At 48.4% G+C, this 20,573-nt stretch overlaps 1 protein-coding gene across 3 annotated transcripts in view; it reads right to left on the reverse strand.

Annotated features, from left to right (window-relative positions):
* PTK2B (protein tyrosine kinase 2 beta) overlaps positions 1-20,573 on the reverse strand; it is a 126,448-nt gene that overhangs the window by 4,408 nt on the left and 101,467 nt on the right. For 2 of the 3 annotated variants that reach the window (XM_077868753.1, XM_077868754.1), the window contains exons 11-27: positions 20,253-20,370; positions 19,670-19,709; positions 19,226-19,272; positions 18,292-18,342; positions 17,711-17,808; positions 16,644-16,728; positions 16,300-16,400; positions 15,926-16,041; positions 14,135-14,235; positions 13,851-13,940; positions 12,739-12,943; positions 9,807-9,915; positions 8,101-8,166; positions 6,705-6,830; positions 1,800-1,946; positions 1,545-1,580; positions 1,148-1,172 (exon numbers count right to left, since the gene is read on the reverse strand). In XM_077868753.1, coding sequence (XP_077724879.1) covers positions 1,148-1,172; positions 1,545-1,580; positions 1,800-1,946; positions 6,705-6,830; positions 8,101-8,166; positions 9,807-9,915; positions 12,739-12,943; positions 13,851-13,940; positions 14,135-14,235; positions 15,926-16,041; positions 16,300-16,400; positions 16,644-16,728; positions 17,711-17,808; positions 18,292-18,342; positions 19,226-19,272; positions 19,670-19,709; positions 20,253-20,370 — 1,561 coding nt within the window. The remainder of the gene's footprint in view (positions 1-1,147; positions 1,173-1,544; positions 1,581-1,799; positions 1,947-6,704; positions 6,831-8,100; positions 8,167-9,806; positions 9,916-12,738; positions 12,944-13,850; positions 13,941-14,134; positions 14,236-15,925; positions 16,042-16,299; positions 16,401-16,643; positions 16,729-17,710; positions 17,809-18,291; positions 18,343-19,225; positions 19,273-19,669; positions 19,710-20,252; positions 20,371-20,573) is intronic. The other variant, XM_077868755.1, reaches the window with a different exon arrangement.

Genomic DNA, 20,573 nt, shown 5'->3' on the forward strand with positions numbered 1-20,573 from the left:
ATTGGTAGGTGGCCATGGAGCCCCTGCCCTGGTGATTAAAGCAGCTAATAGGGTAGGTTTGTGAGGAATCCCTAATGGTCTACTTTGAGCATTTGGGGGTTGAGGAAGTGAAACAGAAAAGGAACCAAGTTATTCACCCCACACTTTGAAAAGCAAAGACACGTCTGAACCCTGTGTAGGTGCTGGGAGAGTGAGCTGGAATGGAAGCCAGAAAACTGGTTTTACTCTTCCTTTTGCCACCAGATAGCTGTGTGACCCGAGGCGGCTCATTTACACTCCTGGCCCTTACTTTTCTTCTGTTAAATCTGAGGGTTAGCTCAGACGGGATCCTGGAGCCAGACTGCCTGGGCTCAAATCAGAGCTCTACTATTACTAGCTGTGTGACTTTGGATAAGTTGCTTCACCTTTCTGAACCTTGGTTTCATGTCCTTTGTAAAATGGACACAATGATTCATTGTACGCATCTGATGGAGTTGCTGTGAGGGTAGAGCTGACATTTGCAAGCAACGTGGGCCTGTGCTTGGCTAGTGTTAGGTTTCCTGTGACTACTGTCATTGTCATTGGTTGCTGTCATTGTTATCATTGACATCATCATCATCATCACCATCATCAGCCTCACCCTCCCTAGGATGATGCTTATGATGAGCCTGGCTCACTGCTGGCTCTTCTTGCTCCTCCTCCAGCAGAAGCTTCTGGAAAGACCCTGTGGCCTCAGCTGCCCCTCCCTCTCTCTTCCATCCCCTGGGGCTTAGGGAAGATAGGCATCAGTTGGGAAAGGCAGGCAGAGCTACTGTCCCCCACAAAGTGCCTCCAACCGAGTGAGGGGGGAGAGAGGAAGGAAGAACTGTCAAGACCTCCAAATAAATGCAAGAGGAGATCCACTGAAGTGAGGGCTGAGGACCCCGGCAAGAGGGAGAGACAAGAGCGGGCTGAGGTAGGGAGAGGGTGGGGGTGGTAGATGGAGCAGAGGGTAAATCTCAATTCCCAAAAGGGCCCTCTCTGCACGCTCTGAACTGAAACAGGCAGAGTGTCTTAAGATGACAGACAGACTGTGCAGCTCCCTGCAACGGGCATCGAGCACGGATGGTGGCTCCGCACAGGATGTCAGGGAGAAGCTCCCTCCAAAAGGAAGGGCGTGAACACTTACTGTAGCCAGCCTCCTTCTCTGGGGTCTGGAAGGGAGGAAAGAGAACATGTCACCAATGCAGCTCTGGGGACAGCCCCCTCCCCTCCTTGACCTGTTCCCCACACCCTTGACTCAGAGGTCAGAGGTCAGGGGGACACCGGGGAGCTCCTATCTCAGGGCTGAAGGGCCCTGTGGCAGAGGGAGGATGCCCTGTGGGTGTAGATCAAGTGGGAGCTGAGGAGCCAGGTATGGAGCTTGAGAGCTTCATGGAGATCAAAGGAAAGGGAGAAGTCAAGCTCCCAGAGTGAGAGGCCAAAGGCAAGGATGGGCAGGCAGGGGGCCTGGGGCTGGGGTCCTGCTGTCTCCAATGCCTTCCCAGGCCTTCACTTTAAGCCAGAGACATCTCCTGGTGACTTACCAGTGGGGACTTATCGTTCATGTACAACATGGGGTCCTGCATAGGAGGAAATAAAAGCAAATGACTTAGGATTCTAGAACTGAAAACCCTAAAGATGCATGGGAGCATCCGCTCTCTTCAGTGGAAGAGGCAAGAAGACACAAATGCATGTAGTTGTGCAGACATCTCTCCCATTCAAGCATTTTTTATCAAAATGTGTTCGGCAGCACTGCAGGGAGTGGAGTCCCCTCCCACCCAGGCTCAGTGGCTGCTCACCAAGGATTTCTCCTCCTGCCTCAGCCACTGGTAATCTTCCACCATCTGCTTCTGCTGCTTGTCCAGGATCTGTCTCATCTTGAGCCTCTCGGCCTCCCATAGCTGCTGAGCTTCTTCTCGGCTGCTGGGTCGGATGAAGTCCTCCTCCTGAGAGGACAGCAGGGAGAGAGGAGAGGACACAATGAGTCCAGTGCTCAGACCCAGAAAGGGCAGTCCTCTGAAGAGCCTGTGCGAGCCACGAGCCTTGGCCTCACCAGCTGCTTCTTTTCTTGTAAGATTGTTCGTAAATCCACAGTCGTATATGCAGACAGTTGTTGGGTCTGTCAACCCTGAGCATCTGGCTGTGTTGCTGTGTACTGTCAAACCCAAGAGCACAGCTTTGAATATGCACTGTAGTTAAGCAATTACATGATCTGCTCATACAACTGCATTTTCAAATTACTGCCCTAATATTATTTTCTCAGTTGGCATTTGTCATGGTTGCTATCACTTAATAAATTTCAAAATGCAAAGCCAGCCCTCCTGGAAGCCTTGGGTCCTTATGGCCATCTGAACACCGTGGCAAGGGGTCTGGGAGCTTTGAAGGGCTGTGGTGCTACCTCTAACCTCACCATTGTGCAGTCCCAAAAAGGTGTCCACAGAGGAATGCAGGCTGAGGGAAGGAGTGACAGTATGCACACCCATGTGATTGTGCCTTTTTATGACAATATACTCTTCATTAAGCTAAGAACTTGGGTTATTTAACCAAAGGCTAAAAGAAATGCATGAACTAAGAGAAAGTAATGAACGAGACTTAAATAATGGATCTATGGATGTGCAGTAACTCCCTAACTTTATTAATCTAACTTTATTAACCTCCTTTAACTCATTTATAGGGTATTGGAACTATAGTTTTACCTGCGAGTTCTTAAACAGAAGGTGTTACATGTTTTCTTTTTTTTATAATAAATTTATTTTTTATTGGTGTTCAATTGGCCAACATACAGAATAGCACCCAGTGCTCATCCCGTCAAGTTCCCCCCTCAGTGCCCGTCACTCAGTCACCCCCACCCCCGCCCTCCTCCCCTTCCACCACCCCTAGTTCGTCCCCCAGAGTTAGGAGTCTTTATGTTCTGTCTCCCTTTCTGATATTTCCCACACATTTCTTCTCCCTTCCCATATATTCCCTTTCACTATTATTTATATTCCCCAAATGAATGAGAACATATAATGTTTGTCTTTCTCTGATTGACTTACTTCACGCAGCATAATACCCTCCAGTTTCATCCACGTTGAAGCAAATGGTGGGTATTTGTCATTTCTAATGGCTGAGTAATTTTCCATTGTTACATGTTTTCTTACTACTTCTTTTCCTCTAGTCCTCCCCAGAGTTCATTTATATCATCATCTGCTCCATCCCTTCAAACTTTTCTGCTGCACACGATCGCCTTGGCCTCCTGGACTCATGAGTGCTATTATTGTTCTTTTGGTTGCATAAAGCCCAGGATGGCCTTTGTCAGGGGCAGGACCTTTCTATGACACCCAAACCAGCAGCCTCTTTAGATCTTTGCTTTTAAAGTGGCCATTTTACATACAAGTCACTTGCATAGTGCATAGAATGCTAAAAATTATTCTCTATCTACTTTAGCAAGTCATAATCTCTGCCAAGCCTCTAAAAAAGATTTCCTCACCAAACTGTTTAAAACACACTGGAATATAACAACACAGTTTCAAATTAGTTATATTGGTCTGTTTCTCCTAGTGCTCACTGAGCTTCAATCAGGGCTCTCAATTTCTAACAATACATCCCCCCGCAAGTTAGATTTCTTGCTGCAATATTCTTTGTTACTCTACTCAACACTTATTAAAGAGCTACCATGTGGCAGGCATAGGGCTGGGTGCTAGGAGGGCAGTAATGGTAAAATATGCAGTGTCCCTGTTCTCATAGGGTGAAGTAAGCAACAGTTAGACTGGGTTTCTCAACCTCAGCACCATTAACATGTGGGGCCAGATAATTCTTTATTGGAGAAGATTTCCTGTAAGTCGTAGTATGCTCAGCAGCAAGTGCACACATTAGATGCCTTTAGCATCTCTCCAGCTGTAATAAAATGCCTCCAGACATCTCCAAATGTCCCCTCGGAGGCAAGATCATCTCAGCTGAAGGCTACTGAGTTATTTTAAGAAAATGAGTTTCAGGATGTAAGAGTATTTTACAATCACAGAATTGATAAAATAAGTAGGATTTATTTCACAGAGCCTGATGCTCCAAAATGAGAGTATTTGAAGGTTATAAATATCTGTAGTTAAATTTCGATACTTACAAACACAGTAGTATGGCTACCCCAGGCTATTGACAACTAGCGACACACGGGAACTAAGTGTCAAATATTCTGAATACTGAGCTAGGAATCTCCAGGTGAGACTAGATTAGACTAAGAAAGACTAAATACTGGTGGAGGAAGTCAGTAGACTCAAGAAAACACTGTATAGTTTTGTAAGTGTTAAAGCAAAATTCCCACTATTCAACTGTCTAGGATGCCCTAGGTCTGATCACCATCTCACCAAATATTTCAACATGGATTGGAAAATGTTTTCCTATGTCTTACAATTTCATAATACAACTCAAGAGAAAATAATGTTCTTAAAAAATTGATTACTTTAGGGCTTGTCTACAAGGTACCTCAGATACTCTTATCAGGCAATGGATAATTATGTTGCTGGTCACTTTTTAAAAGGAATCAGGTGCTTGTGGTGTCCTAAAATGATTATTGCAAGCTGTGGCTTCTTGCATAATTTGACTACCCCTTCCCATCTTGCCAGCCTTATTTCTACCTCCAAATGCATCCTCCTGTGTTCTAGCCAAACAGCTCCTGCACTTGCCCTGTGGCTTCCCATCACTCAGTCTTGGTTCCTACTGATGTCTCTGCTTCTTTTATCCCTTACACCCCAGTTTCTTCCTGTCCAAATCTTCCCCATCCTTCGAGGCCCAGCTGAACAAAAGAAGCTGGAAAGAGCTGTTCTTCATCTGAACTACCACTGTACCTGTGCATTACCTCTGTGTGCCACTCACAGCTTTATGTTTGCATTACAGATAGGTGTGCACCTGCCCTATTCCTTCTGGCTGCTGGAAGCTCACTGAGAGCAGAACCTCCCCCCACCCGCCCTGTTCTCCCTTCAGCACCTAGGACAGTGCCTGGCAAAAGCATTCCTGCCCAAAGTAGTCCTTGAATTTTAGTATTATTTTAAACCTCAATTGTGAGGTCTTCAAGAGGGAGATTGCTGCCATCCTGACTCTTGTGTGGAATGCAAGATTCCCAGATGCGTCAGACAAGAGAGTCAGTCAGTAGAAAAATTGTTTTTGTGTGGAAACCATCTCTGATTTTTGCTAAATGCTTTCAGATGCTTTGCAGGAAGCCTATTATACCTTTCCAGCATTCTTTCTACCTGAAAAAAGTTCTCTCAGTCTTTCTGATGGATATCATAAAATGGATTTTATGTTTTTACTTTTTTGTTGTTGTTTACTTAAAGAAACATTCATTATATTCTTTTAGGCAGACCTCCCTTACGGCAAGTACTTCTAAATCTCTGACACAAAAGGTCTTTTTTTTTTCCTGCTGCACAGTATGTCTTTATGGGACTGAACAAAGTCCTTATGGTGAAGCAGAGATTAGACAAAGGCAGTGGCACCCCGGAAACGTACAAAATACCTTTTATCTAAAAGGGCACATTTTAAAGCAAAACTCACTAAAACTCAATTATGAATGGAGTCAACGACAGGAAGGTGGAGGAACTGAACATTGCCTAAATTATAGTGCATACTTAAAAATGCAGTTTTATTATTGTTAAGTATATGCTAAGATATAAATTGGTTAAGTTAATTTAAAAGAGGAAAATTAGCTAGGTCAGGGGAATATTTAGTCCACAATAGATCTTGCTGCCTAGAATTCTAAGTTACCTTATGCATTTTAAATTTTTTCTAAATTAAAAATAATGGTACAGAATGTATCAACATAACTTTCCTATATTTTTCAAATGTATTATAATAAATATGCAGTTATATATGTATTATATGTATAATAATATGTTATATATGTATTATAATAAATATGCAGTTTTTCTAAAAACTTTGTCATGTATACTGAGCCTGAAATATCATGCATGTATACGGAGTTAGAACTAAAATAAATGCATTTGGTTTGTTTTGTCACATACCAAGACTCCATTCAGTAAAATAAATCAAATATTCATGTAGCTGACCATAGCTCCATTGAAGGAGAAGATGGGTGCTGAGAAGTGACAAGTAGTATCTCTTTTACAAGTAATTCTGCCTTTAAAAAAAAAAAAAAGACTTGACAATTAGAAACCAGTCCACGAATTACTCAGGGCCTCACTGACAGTTACACAAAGACGTGACTGGGAAGGGGGTGGCTTAGCTCCACACTAACCCCCAAGCTCCTTCCCATACAACATCAACTTTTACAAAAGCAGCAGAAGTGCAGCCACAAGGAAACCTATCTTTTGACTGAGGAGAGATTCAGCGATTGAAGCAATCAGGTAGGAAGGGCAGAACCGGACAGAGCCTTCAGGATCTTTTATTCTCTGGCACCATCAGGCTTGGTTGCCCTCTGCCCACAAGACACTGCACTACCCCCCAGGGCTGAGGAAAGGGCCCTGAGACACAGCATCAGAATATGGGGCAGGTCCAGGTTCATCTGGTGTCCTTGGGAGAAGAGCCTGGCTTGACCCCCAGCTTCCAATGTGTTTGCAAAGGAGGGAATTACAGAGCCCCTTGGTGGGCTGTTTGGTGCATTAAGACATGGAGGGTACCTCCTGAGCCAGAGGATGTGGGCTTCCTAGTGTCCCAGACACCTCCCTCTAGCAGTCTCTTGAGTTCGGGCTAGGAACCAGCATGCAGAGCCCTCTTACCCGCATGCTGTGGCGCTTGAAGACATTGTGCCGGTGGAGAGGTGGGGTATGCAGCGAGTTTACAGGAGATGGATACTCCATAGGGCTGGTGAGCGTAGGTGAGCTGGCACACAGACCCTCAGGGACCTATTCAGGAGAAGCAAAGAAGCACCAGCACAGGGACAAGGCAAGAAGGTGAACAATTAGCTGCTACAAACATGAGCACAAAGAAACAATAATGGGCACCACAGGAGACACAGGACTTGCTCTTCAGGAATTAACAAAGAATGTGGTGTGGGCATTTCGTTGGTCCTGTTTGGGAGACATGCAGGGCAGCACACACAGCTCTTGGCTAGGAGTTAGTGCAGCCACTGTGGCCTCTTATTCATCTGACAGTCAAATACCATGACAGTCTGCATACAATGGGGTCTACATATGTCACTGACCTACTGAGTCCATGCCTCATCCTTCAGGACTCTTCAGAAGGAGTTTTATTTTATAAGCATGTCACAAACTGACAGATATGATTAGCCCACAGAAATGTTTGTGTGTTTGTATTTAATCACTATGTTAAGCATCACAGAAAGATATGATTCTTTTTAGGAATATTGCTTCTATCTTCTGTATCAAGGTTTTTTTTCTTCACACAAGGATTTATCTATTAGTTTTTAGCATTGTTTTGGTACTGGAGCATTTTCTTGAGAAATATATGACCGTGGGACACCACCATTCTGTAAGGAGTACTAGATAAACAGACATCGTTTCTATTGGTTGAGATGCTCCATTGTTAGACAGTGATTGTGAGTTGAGAGATGTAAGAGAAGAAAAGAGATGGGCATTGGCTCCCTGTGACTGAGATGCTGGACAGAGACACAAGACAGAGACATTCTCAGACAGGGACCAACAGCTTGGGAAGATCCCATGATTGGTGATGATGGAGGGATGAGGAAAGCACAGACGGAAACTTACTCTCAGCTTCTGGCCACTGGATTCTGCCCAGAGCCTCCGTGGGGAGCCCCAGGGAGCAATTCCATTTTCTGAGGAACATCAACTGTCCCCAACTGCTTGAAATTCCTTCTCAGAAAGCTCTGCTCAAGGAAGGGGCCAGGGTGGCCTTGGGCATAGAGAAGTAGCTATAGGCAGGGACATGGAGCAACAAATACTATGGACAGATGGACTGAGCTTAAGGCAAGTCTTAGCTGAGGACAGCCTACTAGAATTGTATTTTGATTCTTTTTATCTGGACACTCTCACTTCAAATTCTCTTGTGGGTATCAAGAAGAGTCAATGCAGTCAATCCATCTCCTTAACCCAAACAGGCAATTATTAGTCACCAAAGGCACAAGAATGGAATTTTAGGAAGGTCCGAGACGAGGAATGGCCCCAAACTTTCCCAGCCCTCTGGTTACATGTTTACCTGGAACTGTAGCTTGGGAGCCAAGAGGTTGGTTTGTGGAGGGAGTCTGTACTTAGGCCGGCTGGGCTGGAAAGAAAACACAGAAATGAGTCAGTCTGTGCCTCTCTCCTTGAATGAGCAGAGCTTGCCAAGGGGAATATCAGGTTGGACACAGGTCAAGGTTTATTCAGAATGGAGGAGAGATGAGAGGCAAAGTTATTTTTAAAATCATTTGCATTCATGTACTGAGTACCCATTATGTGCTGAGTGATGGTTAGATATAAAGAAGCCAGTCTCTCTGCCCTCCCAGGGGCCATCACTAATTGAAGAGTTTACCGATCTCTGGTGTGTAACCTCTTTAGATATGGGAACACCCATCAAATCAGCTGTCAAAAGCCATAGACTTTCAGAGGTAACATATCACTGAGGGCTCAGGGAGGAGATGCAAACTGAGCTGGGTCTTTACTGCGGAAGGATCACAGTAAGCCAAGCAAAAGGGGACAGTGAAAAAAGACTTTGGACCACATAGGACTTTGTTATGGAATGAATATTTGTGTTCTCCCCCCCGCCCCCGAGATTCATATGTTGAAGCCCCAACCCTTAGTGTGATGGTATATAGAGGGGGGACCTTTGGGTGATAATCAGGGTTAGATGAGGTCATGAGGGTGGGGCCCTCATGATGGGATTAGTGTCCTTATAAGAAGAGCAGCAGAGGGACGCCTGGGTAGTTCGGTGGTTGAACCTCTACCTTTGGCTCAGGGTGTGATCCCGAGGTCTTGGGATCCCTGCGGGGAGCCTGCTTCTCCCTCTGCCTACGTCTCTGCCTCTCTCTCTGTGTCTCTTGTGAATAAATAAATTTTTAAAAAATATCTAAAAAAAAAAAAAGAGACAGCAGAGCTCTTGCTTTGTTTGCTGTGTGAAGACACAGTGAGAAGGTGGCCATGTACAAGCCAAGAAGAGTGTCCTTACCAGACAATCAATCTGCCAACACCTTGATCTTGGACTTTCCAGCCTCCATACTCAGTCTGCAGTATTTTGTTATAGCAGCCTGAGCTGACTAATACAGACATGATCCCTAAAAGTCCATCCACTTGGGGATCCCTGGGTATCTCAGTGGTTTGGCACCTGCCTTCAGCCCAGGGCATGATCCTGGAGTCCTGGGATCAAGTCCTGCATCGAGTTCCCTGCACGGAACCTGCTTCTCCCTCTGCCTGTGTATCTGTCTCTGTCTCTGTCTCTCTCTCTCTGTGTGTCTCTCATGAATAAATAAAATCTTTAAAAAAAAATCCATCCACTTAATGGCATGGTAGCAGGGCACTGGATTGTGAGCCCAGAGGATGTCAAGGAGGCTGTGGACATGGAAACTGAACATAAGGGACCTGGGAATATTCCCCATTCATGTGCTCTCAGGGACATCTAAAAACACCAGAAAGAAAAGTGCTCCAGCCCCTCAAGGGAAGAGTTTCCAGGGTGATTCTCTGCCCTAGCTGCCCTCCAAGGGGTCTGCTCTCATTGGGGACTCAGATCACACCTGCCAGGACATCCATGTAATGGGTGCTGAATTTAGTGCTTATAGACAGAGGCGTTGAGGGCCAAGAGGACCATAGGAGCACATCCTGCCTATGCTGGAGGAAGAGAGAGGAGGTATATAGTTAGGCCAGGAGTGGGCTAGATGGAGACCCAGCTATGCTTAATTTACGGGATCCAAGAGTCCAGGCTTGGTTTACCTTAGGTGGGGGTTCCTGGTAGGCTGTGGGCTCCAAGATTTTGGGAGGTCGGTAGCGAGCATTCCTCTCCTGCTCTATAGCAATGTCCTTCTCCATCTGATAAATGTCACTGCCAAGGAGTCAGGTCAGATAAAGAGGAACAAAGTTAAAGATGCTCTTGGGGATTCTTTTCTGCACTTCTTGCTCTGAAGCCTCGATAGGCCCAAAGAAGGATTGCAGAATCCCATTTTGTCTCCTCAGCAGAGTGGCTTGGGGAGACTCCTCTGAGAATGCTGGAAGATGGACCCTGAGCTGCTTCTCCCACAGTAAAGTTAGGAGAATCACAGGAATGGATATATGGTGGATAAAACGTCTTTGGAGAGCCAGTCCAACAAGGCAGTTAATGTGTTTCCTGCCCACTTTCCCACACATCTTGCCTTCCTGTGCCTGCTATTTGGCACCAACGTCCTGTACAGATTTCTGATATCCCAGCCAACTTCATGACCAAGACCTGTGTTCTACATCTCCTATTTTTTTGTTAAACCACCCACCAACACATTCCTGGTGTGTACTAATGAGAAATGGCTGTGAATTCAACTCCCGGGTTAGCTTTGTGCACACTTCTTGCCTTTCTTACTCAATCCAGTGTTTCCTAGCCTTGGAATCACAGACCCTAGAGGACTCTGGAATGATTATATGAGGTCCCTGAATTCACATGTCCATATATATACCAAGCATCATCTGTAGACCAAGTATTATGTGCTACTGAGTATGTAATATTCGCATTGTATTTTCAAGTGTACCTGTATTATACTGCCCATTATATAAAAAATTCATTGTGTAACTTAATGCATTTTGCCAATCAATAAATTCTGAAAATGTAACTATTGTTGCAGGGAGGAATTTTCAAAATTTGACATTAAAAGGGCCCCTCTTATGCCCACAAGATTGGGAAATACTCGTCAAATCCTTTCTCTAATGGAGGATTGCCAGGATATAGCATAAGGGAGGTATCCTGGGGTCTTTGGCGTCTTTGGATAGCCTTCCAATTACACCAGAAAGCCTGCTCCTAACTCCATCCATGGTGGGGGCTGGCCTGGCTCCTCTAAAGGGGCATGCTTCCCAGCCCACGGAGAAGCACCTGTCACAACTCCTCATAGTTCCCCAGAATGAATTAAGGTCCCCCTCTTACCCTCATCACCCCAGAGGTTTGGCCCTTTCAAATTACATCTTTCAAATACTTTTCCTGGAACCCTCTGGCTTCTCAAATTTCCCTTATGAAGAACCAAAAGATGAAACTAGAATTGATCAGGGGTGTCAACCAAGGCATAGACAAGTACAGAGAGGTCTTTTAAGCTGGGGGCCTTGCAGGCTGTGTTGGAACCCCTGGCCCCAACAAGCAAATTAGGTGTCATTCCACTGCTCCAGCTTCTCCCTTGGGGTGTCTCCCTGCAAAGCAGTTGCCAGGGGCTCTTTTCTTTCTCTAAAAAAAATGCCAACCCATTGACTGCAGTGTTCAAGGTCACTGGTTTTAACATTAATTAAGCACTAGATCCCCTAATGCAGAGGTCAGCAAACTTTTGCCTACAGGCCAAATCCAACCCTCCATCTATTTTTGTATGGCCCCAAACTAAGAATATTTTTTATATTTTTTAACGAATGAAAAAAATAAAGAGAAGAAATCTCACAACATGTGAACATTACATAAAATTCAAATTTCTGTGCCCCCAAATAGTTTTACTGAAACCCAGCTACACTCATTGATTTATGAATTGTCTATGACTGCTTTTGAGCTATCATGGCAGAGTTGAGTTGTTTTAACACAGACCATATGGCTTGCAAAGCCCAAAATATTAACTATCTGGGTCTTTACAGAAAAAGTTTGCTGATCCCTGCCCTAAAGGATGCGGGTGGGGGAGTGAGGGGGGTAGTCAGACCACCCAAGGAGGAGCTGTTGGGATGCAAATAGGGAGACCCTCTAAGATACTCTGACCCTTCACCAGGAACCTCCTAATACACGGAGAATAATGGCTCTTGGGTGAAAAACCAGACCTTCAGGCTGTCCATGCTCCATTCAGAGGGGAGAGGCAACCCCCAGGGTCACTGTCTTAATGGTCAAAAATCAATCACTCCCTTCCTTGCTACCTGGGAGAAACAATCAAAGGCAGAGAGGGACAAGGGTGCTGCAGGTCCTACGCCCTAGCTGGGCCTCCTGTAAGGCACCCCTCAAATCTCTGCAAAGAGCACAGGCATGTCAGTGAAAGTCTAGTTTAGACTTTGTGCTCAATCCTAAAAAAATATTTTTGGAGCACACACTAGGAGCAACATCTTGTGCTCAAGGCTGAGAGATATCAAGATGGTGAGGCTTAGGGGATCCCTGGGTGGCTCAGCAGTTTAGCGCCTGCCTTTGGCCCAGGGCGCGATCCTGGAGTCCCGGGATTGAGTCTCGTGTCAGGCTCCCAGCATGGAGCCTGCTTCTCCCTCCTCCTGTGTCTCTGCCTCTCTCTCTCTCTCTCTCTCTCTATCATAAATAAATGAGTAAATCTTTAATAAAAAAACAAAACAAAACAAAAAGATGGTGAGGCTTAGCCAGGCTACCTCTGTGAGTTCCAATCTGACCGCGAAGTCGGTTCCGATCCCCTGTCCTCTGGCAGAGCTGCTGAGCCTCTGTGACATGTACGGCACCATGGTTCTGCTGGGAGGACCAGCCAATTCCACTTGGACACATGGCTCTGTGCTGCTCAGAGGGGAGGTCCTGGTACAAGTCCCAGCCCCATCCATCACTGCTACAGCTCTGAACCTGATTCCTCTCATCTGTAAGGTGGCCATGAGGACACCAACTACCTCTTGTTTAGGGAAGTACATTTGTTGTGAGCTTCTAAGAGCAGCTGAAGAGGAGACTTGTTTTCTAGAGTTCCTGTGCCTGCAGCCCCCACCCCTCCTCCATGGTCACCTGAGGTTGCACACGAGCTCAGTGAAGCGTGGCCTCTCACTGGGGTCGTAGTCCCAGCAGCGAGTCATAAGGGTGTAGAGAACAGGTGGGCAGAGGTCGGGCTTGGGCAGCCGGTCCCCTTTCTCGAGCACCCCAATGACATCCTTGTTCTCCAGCCAGAAGAAGGGTTGCTTGCCAAAGCTCAGGATCTCCCACATGCATACAGCTGAAGGCAGGAAGAGAGGGCTCAGGACCCGCACTGGGCAGGACTCGTGCCTGGAGAGGCCAGTCCACCCTCCTCAGGAAAAACCATGGCAATTAGCACACAGTCCCTGCCAGGGACATCCAAGTTCCCTAGCATCCCCCTCTAGCATCCCCCTCTAGCATCCCTGGGGTCACAGTGGTGGTTCACTGAGAGACCAGTCACCTGCATCTGCAAGTGAACTAAGGCTCCCCTCCCTAGAACCCTTCTACATGGAGCTATTAAGTTTCATGGAACAAGGAGGAGAGAGCGGTTAAAGGCATATTGTTGGGACCACCAGTGCCTTCTCTTAAGAGGGAGTGAAGACCCTATGGAAAAGCTGGGGTTTGCAGCCTAGCACCCATACTTGCTGCCAACACAAGCCCCTGGCCGGCCTGAGCCTCAGTTTCCTTATCTGGAAAATGGGAATAATAATCATGAGCTTTTATTGAGCTGACTGTGGAGAACGAAGAGGGAAAGTGGATGTGGCTGTGTGTTCTGCTAGGGGTTGTCCACCTATCACCTGGTCTTGTTCTCACCTATCCCTAGACCTCCTTTTCAGAACAAACCTCAGAGTTTGGTCTTTAGAGTCTGATCCCCTCTGGGGGGGTCCCCAAGTCAGCCCCAGGACTGGTTGGTGGAGAGTACACTCACCTCAGGAGACTTTTCCAGGAAAATTAACCAACACTGCCCAGGCAGGCTCTTAGTGTTTGTCGTTCCCAACCCACCACTAGCTCCCCCACTTCTGGGACTTCTCAGTGGCTATAGCAAAACAGAACCCTGGCAACCCGAGGGTGGGGGTCCAGACCCCTTCCCCCTGTGCCCCCTCTTAGCCTGGTCATGGAGGGGAGAATCAGAACTCTTTCCCATACTCCTCTGAAATTCCACTCACCGAACATCCAGACATCACTGGCTGTCGTAAAGCGGCGGAAGTTGATGGACTCAGGGGACATCCACTTGATGGGAAGACGAGTCACAGAGGCTTTGCAGGGGCAAAGAGATTTACAGAGGTTATTTAGTGAAGAAAGATCCAGAATGATTCAGAAATACAGCTTATTCTCCAGAGACCCTCGGCCTGGGCTTGTGCATTTCCTTCTTTCTTTTTTTTGGGGGGTAGGGTAGGGTGGGCCTACAGCGACCCCTCCAGGGACAAGGCAGGAGCCAAACATCCCTCACCTTTGTAGTACTCCTCATCCTCAATGTACCGGGAAAGGCCAAAGTCGCCCAGCTTCACACACTCAGTGGAGGCCACCAGGATGTTTCGGACGGCGATGTCCCTGGGAGAGAGACGTGAAGGTTCAGAATGTTTCATTCTGACGGACAGATGGACAGAGAGATAAAGGAGGAGAGTACTGGCCAGGGTCCCAGCTTCCAGAGCAGAATGGAGCTGCTTTTATTGCTCAGCGCTCTGCCGACCCATCAAGTCATCTTGCTGAAGCTGCGCTCAGGCGGGAGGCTGGGCTGACCGTCCAGGTCCCACCACGCACGAGGCCCCATCACCACCTCCTTCTACGTCCCTGGTGAACTTTATCTCCCATCACCCCTTCTCACGTGGCCCCAGTATGAAGCCTAGTTCAGGCTCCCAGGACCTGCTCCACACACCTGCCCTGTTGGCCGTTTCCTCCCCTCTGCCAGGGATGCTGTACCCTGCTGACTTTCAAGGGAGGGCCCCACCAACTTTCCTGCTTTTCCCCTGCTTCTGCAACTCTGTTGGACTGTAGGCTTTTGTCATGGCTAAGAACAACGGCTCACAGATACCCTCCATGGAGCACGGGACAGTCAGGACCACCCAAATGCTATACACACCCTGCGTTGTGACAAAGAGACCCCTCAGGACCACCCCCTCCCACCCCGCACAGAAGAGGAGATGGGGATACAGAGAGCTGAAGGAACTTGCTCAGTAGGTTCCCAGGGTGGGGTGGGGAAGGGGTCATTCCAGGCAGCCCAACTCCAGAGCTAACTCACTGACTCATTTACCTCATGTTCCTGGCATCATTTCTAACCCCAGGTTCATCTGCTCACTTCTCACAGGCAGGCTCCACTTTCTATCATTTGTCTTTATTACTGAAAAGCTGACTTCAAAGCATGACAACTTCACCCAACCAAAGGAAACAGATCTGTGATCCCGCCACCTTCACCTCAGGATCAGTTACATCTTGAATTTTACCCTCGTGCTAGATAAGGGAAGCTCCACAAGGAAAGGGATTTTTGGTCTGTTTTGATTACAACTTTATCCCAGAGCTGAGGACAGTGCCTGAAAGCACAGGGTAGAAGTTCCATATGTGTTGAATGAGTGAATGGACTGAATGAATGAATTTTTATATTCCCACACATTGCTTAGCATAGTATCACCCACAAGGCCACATATCCCATGTCCATGGTGTTGGATTGAAGAATTCACCTGCTCACCCCAATTGTCTGGGAGCACCCCCCCTTTGTCTCCTCCAGAGGATCACATCTTTTGGGGCTGGAATCTTCTTTCAGGGGATGGGAACAAAGCCAGGTGGAGAAGGGGCCCACTCCATAGCCGGAGGGAGGATAGGACTCGGCAGCTCAGGGGTGCTGAGGACCAGTGGGGGGCCAGCTCCTCAGGCTGGGAAGGGCCCAGACCCCAGGATCCTCCCTGCACTGCCTCAGTCCAATCCCCCAACCTGGGCCATGTGCCATCAAATGGGTGAGCCTGAGGAGAGCAAGCAATTTCCTAGGCCCCATAGGAAAGCAGGCTAGATTGCACAGAGTTACAATCAGTTGCCTGGCACCTTAGATTTATTCTTAATAACAATGCTGAGGGACATATGGCAATTCCACTTTTCAGATGGGACAGTGGGTCCCTAGCCGGTGCTCCAGGTGTCACATTAGGCGAGACCAAAGATGGGGTCTCAACGCTTGTCTGTGCCACTCCGAGGCCTGCAGCACCACAACCTCTCTATGGTCAGGTGGAGGAACCAAGCTTCCTCCCATCCCCACCTGTGGACACAGTTGATGTTCTCCAGGTAGGCCATGGCCTTGCAAATCTGCAATGAGTACAGGACGAGGGTGAGCACCTTCAGGGAGTTCTTGTTCCTCTCCAGGTAGTGGCCCAGCTGTAGGAAGGTGAAAGATGCCATCAAGACCCCGGCACAGCCTCAGCAGGGGTCTTCGCCACCAAGCCCTTCCCTGGCAAACCCAAGTTGGCAAGATGTTTCAGAAATTTCTTCTACAAACCAGTTGTTTCAGCCAAATACAGAGGGCAGGAAGCTGGGAGTTAAGGGCCCATGCTCTAAATGCATCCCACCCGAAGTCCTGCTCAGCTGTGGCCTAGCTGTCATCACAGGGTTCCGCTTCGGCCACCTCCAGCTCACCTCACCGTAGGGATACAATTCCATGATGATCCAGGTGGGCTCCTCTTCAATGATGCCGATCAGTTTCACAATATGCGGGTGGTCGAGATTCTTCATGATCACTGAAATTGGGGGAAGGAGGGATGGACCAGAATGGCTCTAAGGTCCATTGTGAGAAACACTCTGGCCTGTCCCAACTGGGAGAAATGGGGAGTGAAACCCCTCCTCCCCACGGAGGTCCCTGAGCTGTTCACACCCTCTCTATCCCGGGTTTCAGGTCCCTCTCCCTTCTTGGAGATCCGTGTAGTCTCAAGGGTCTTTTCCCACTCATATGGGGGCTGCGTCACTTCCCAGGGGACACCCACCTGCCTCACTCAGGAACTTCTCCTTGTTGTCCAGAGTGCAGTCCTTCTTGCAGGTCTTTACAGCTACATTGATTTTCTCCCCTTTCTGTAACGAAAGTCTGTTCAGAGTCCCTTGGGCCAGCCCAGTGCTCAAATGAAAGTGTCTCCTCCCCAGCATTGCCAGGTCATCCCACAGGCTTTGGTGACAGTTAACAGACAATATCTGGGTGTCTTGGTCTCTGCAAGGCACGTTCCTCCCCTTCCTCCATCTGCCCTCCACTGTCTTTTCCCACTCCTCTCCGACTCCTGCTTCTTTCTTTTTCTTTTTTTTTTTTTAAGATTGTATTTATTTATTTGAGAGAGAAAGTGTAAGAGTGCTGGGTGATAGAGAACACAAGGGGGCTGGGGCAGAGGGAGAAGCAGGCTCCTTCGCTGAGCAGAGAGCCTGATGTGGGGCTTGATCCCAGGACCCTGAGATCATGACCTGAGTTGAAGGCAGATGCTTAACTGACTGAGCCACCCAGGTGCCCTGACTTCATTGCTTCTTGATCAGGGTATGTCAGGCCCAGAAGGAACCCTTGAGACTCAAGCCTCTGGCCGTCCAGATCAGGGCACTGAGGCTAAGGCCCTGTGCTCTGCCCATCTTTAGTGGCATGTGTGGAGTGTGTGCAAAGCCATCAGATGCAGTGTCCTGGTCTCTTTCTCTCTTTTTATTGTTGGCTTTTACATTTTTGCTACTTCTTTTCTTTGCTCCTGCCCTATTGATGGCCTCAAAATTACCTCCTCCCCCAGAACTTGCTCTTCCTTTTCTCAGAGCTACATTTTCTCATATTTCCCCATGTCCTTGCCTTCCAAGATTCAGCCAACCTTTACCCAGGTCCTGCCTCCATTTTGCTCTCTAGGCTTGCTATCCTTCTGGGAAATGACTCTTGCTTCTATCACTCTCTGGTATTTCATAAATACTGCAAATGCCAAGTGGATGAAGAGCCATGTATCATGGTGGCTGCTCCAACCCCAGAATATACGAGCTCCCCTTTTGTTCTATGGAAAAGCAGGAGAGGAATGTCCTCAAAGAGTCTGGAACTCACGTGATTTGTGTAGACACCTTCATAGACCTCCCCAAAAAAGCCTTCACCAAGAATCCGATTCAGGACCACATCTTCCCGTGTGACACCATACTGCGGGCCTGGGCAGATGGAGAGAGAGACAGTTTCAGAGCACGGAAACCACTGGTGCCCCCAGGAATCTGAGTATTTGCAGGCCCCAGCACCAGGCTCTGCTCCCTATTTGTCCAGGTATCACCAGACTCCTCAACAAAATCTCAGCTAGATTCCAGGAGTTGGCCTGGAAAATGGGTTCTAGAAAGTTCCATTGTCTCCAACTTGGGGACAAACCATTACCCTGTTTCCTCTGAAGGTTGGGTCCCATATCCACACTCTTAGGATCCCAGCATACATCACAGACACACAAAAGGTCCATAATGTGGGGATAAAAGAATGATCTCAGCTTTCAAATCAAAGGTGGTTCACTTAGGTTTGTCCCTGTCTGAGGCACACATGGGAGAGGATGAAGAAAGGAAAGAAAGTCCCCCCATGGTGTCATGGGCATCCCCACAATGTCACTTCATTGGGCTCTGGCTGTGGCCATTGTGGTGGAGCTAGAGATCTACCTCCAGGCCTTCGAAGGGTCTCATCGGGAATCTCTGCATAGATGTCTGATTCTGGAATGACAGAAAGAGAACATCCTATGGGTGAGATGCCCTCAGCAGGCACCTCCAGGAACCAGGCATGTGGCCCCCACGTGCAGGCCAGCAAAACCAAGGTTGACATCCTGGGGAGGGGAAGGATGGGAACCAGGCAAGAACTGGCGTTTCTGTCCCAGGTTTTGGTGTGGACACAGAGCCTAGGGTGCCTTGATTTGAATCCCTGCTCACTACTGCCTGGTTGTATCATTTAGGGCAAGTTAGTTAGTCTTCCCTAATCTCAGTTTTTCTTTCTGTGAAATGAGTGTTTCCAGGAACTTTCATAAGGATCAAATAAAATAACACCTAATACAGTTAACACTGCTAGGGAATGAATGTTTGTATCTCCCCCAAGTTCCTACGTTGAAATCCCAACCCCCAGTGTGAAGGTATTTGGAGATGGGGCCTTTTAGGGGCAATTAGGTTTGGATGAGGTTGGGAGTATGGTGCCTCCAAGGTGAGATTAGTGCCCTGATAAGAAAAAGAGAAACCAGAGCTCTCCATCTATCCACCACGTGTGGACACAGAGAAGGTGGCCGTCTGCATGCTGGGAAGACAGTCCTCACCAGGACCTAACCATGTTGCCACCTTGATCTTGGACTTCCGGTCTCTAGAGCTCTGAGAAACACATGTCTGTTGTTAAAGCCCCTCAGGCAGCCCCAGCTAAGACACACATGGTGCCACGTATTAACTGTTGAATATGTCTTGGCTATTATGATTAGTGACATTTGGAGCTGTCACTGGGAAGTTATAGGGGAAGTTTGTTTTTCTGTAGCTTTGGGGGAATCCTTGACAATGTCACAAAAGCAGGGAGAAGAGAGACTCTGGACTCAGGCAGAGGACTGCAGATGGGCAGGCTTACCTATGCTGCAGCTCTCTGACAGGTGGGGCCGCTGCGCCTCCAGGTTTCTGTAGGATGAGATGAGAGGGCAGGAGCCTGGTGAACTCAGGGCCTGGCAATGTGCCCCCACCCCGGGCAGCTTGGGTCTCCTGCCGCCCCCCCTCCCCGCCCCTCCTGGAGGCCAGCGGCACAGTGTCCCCTGCCTGCCTGGAGGAGCAGCCTGTCCTGGAGCATGGCCCAGGCTGTCAGTGGGCAGGGAAGAGGGGACAGCAGCAATTCTCCCTAAGATGCTGCAGACAGCATCGGGACACGGGAATACCCTTGCAGGAATTCATGGGGTGAAATCTACTGGTGAGAAATTGCTGCTCGTGAAATGCCGGGGTTCCAGTGTTCTCCCCTGGGGCGTAGGCAACCGGAATCCACGGCTGAGCACAGGCTTGTCCCCTGCCTTCCTGTTGTACTCACAGCATGGGGATCTGGGGCAGGCTGTTCCGCTTCTCACCATCTGGGGAGAGGGCAGAAAGAGGGGGAGCTGGAGCCAGGGACACAGGGTCCTGGGTGGATGGCTGACCTCACTGCTCCTAGGAGCCAACACAGGGGGACCCCTTCCCGCCATTCTGTAGCCTCTGAAAGTCGGAGTGGAAGCTAGCCTGAATTCGAGTCCTCTTAGTAGAAGAAATTCTCAAGTTTCTTTCTGCCACCACCCACATGTTCCAACTCGGACCCCTGCCTCCTGATGCCATCCCAAAATAGACACATCTACACAGGAGGGACCAGTTGTGTTCTAGCATGAGCTTTGCTCTTCCATGGGCTACAAACACCTCTGCTCCAGAAGCCAACCCCCACTCTGCCTTTCGCCAGGGCCCACAGCTAGGACCCAGGATGGGGCCACAGGGAGCATCGGGCAGGGCTTGGGGAGCCCCTCCTCACCCTTCCAGAGCCTCTTGGTTCACATATGGCTCAATGGGTTAGCTTTCCCCTGCTCTGCCTCTGGGGCCTTGTGCCACATCTGCCCATTGGGTCAGTTTGCCTTTAAGTGGAAACTCACCTTTCTTGGGATGAATGATGAGAGAGCCTTTGTGCTCCCCCTGCAGCCGGCAGTAACCGTCCACCAGGTCAGCCATGTTCTCGGCCTCTGCCAGAGAGGAGGTTTTGATGGACAAGGACTGCAGAGAAGAGACCAGCCAAGGATGAGACCCGAGAGCCGTGGCTAGAGTCTGTCCCCCAGGACTGGAAGAAGGAGCAGACGATGCCACCCATCCCCTGCCTGGGAACCCATCGGCACCTCTCCTGGGGCTGGGCGTGCATTCCCCACAGCCACCAGGGGGCGCACTTGTCACCCCTCCCCGCCGGTTGCCCTAAACCCTGG

This window comes from Canis aureus, chromosome 24 (genome assembly GCF_053574225.1).
Source record: "Canis aureus isolate CA01 chromosome 24, VMU_Caureus_v.1.0, whole genome shotgun sequence".
In the NCBI taxonomy this organism is placed as follows: Eukaryota; Metazoa; Chordata; class Mammalia; order Carnivora; family Canidae; genus Canis; species Canis aureus.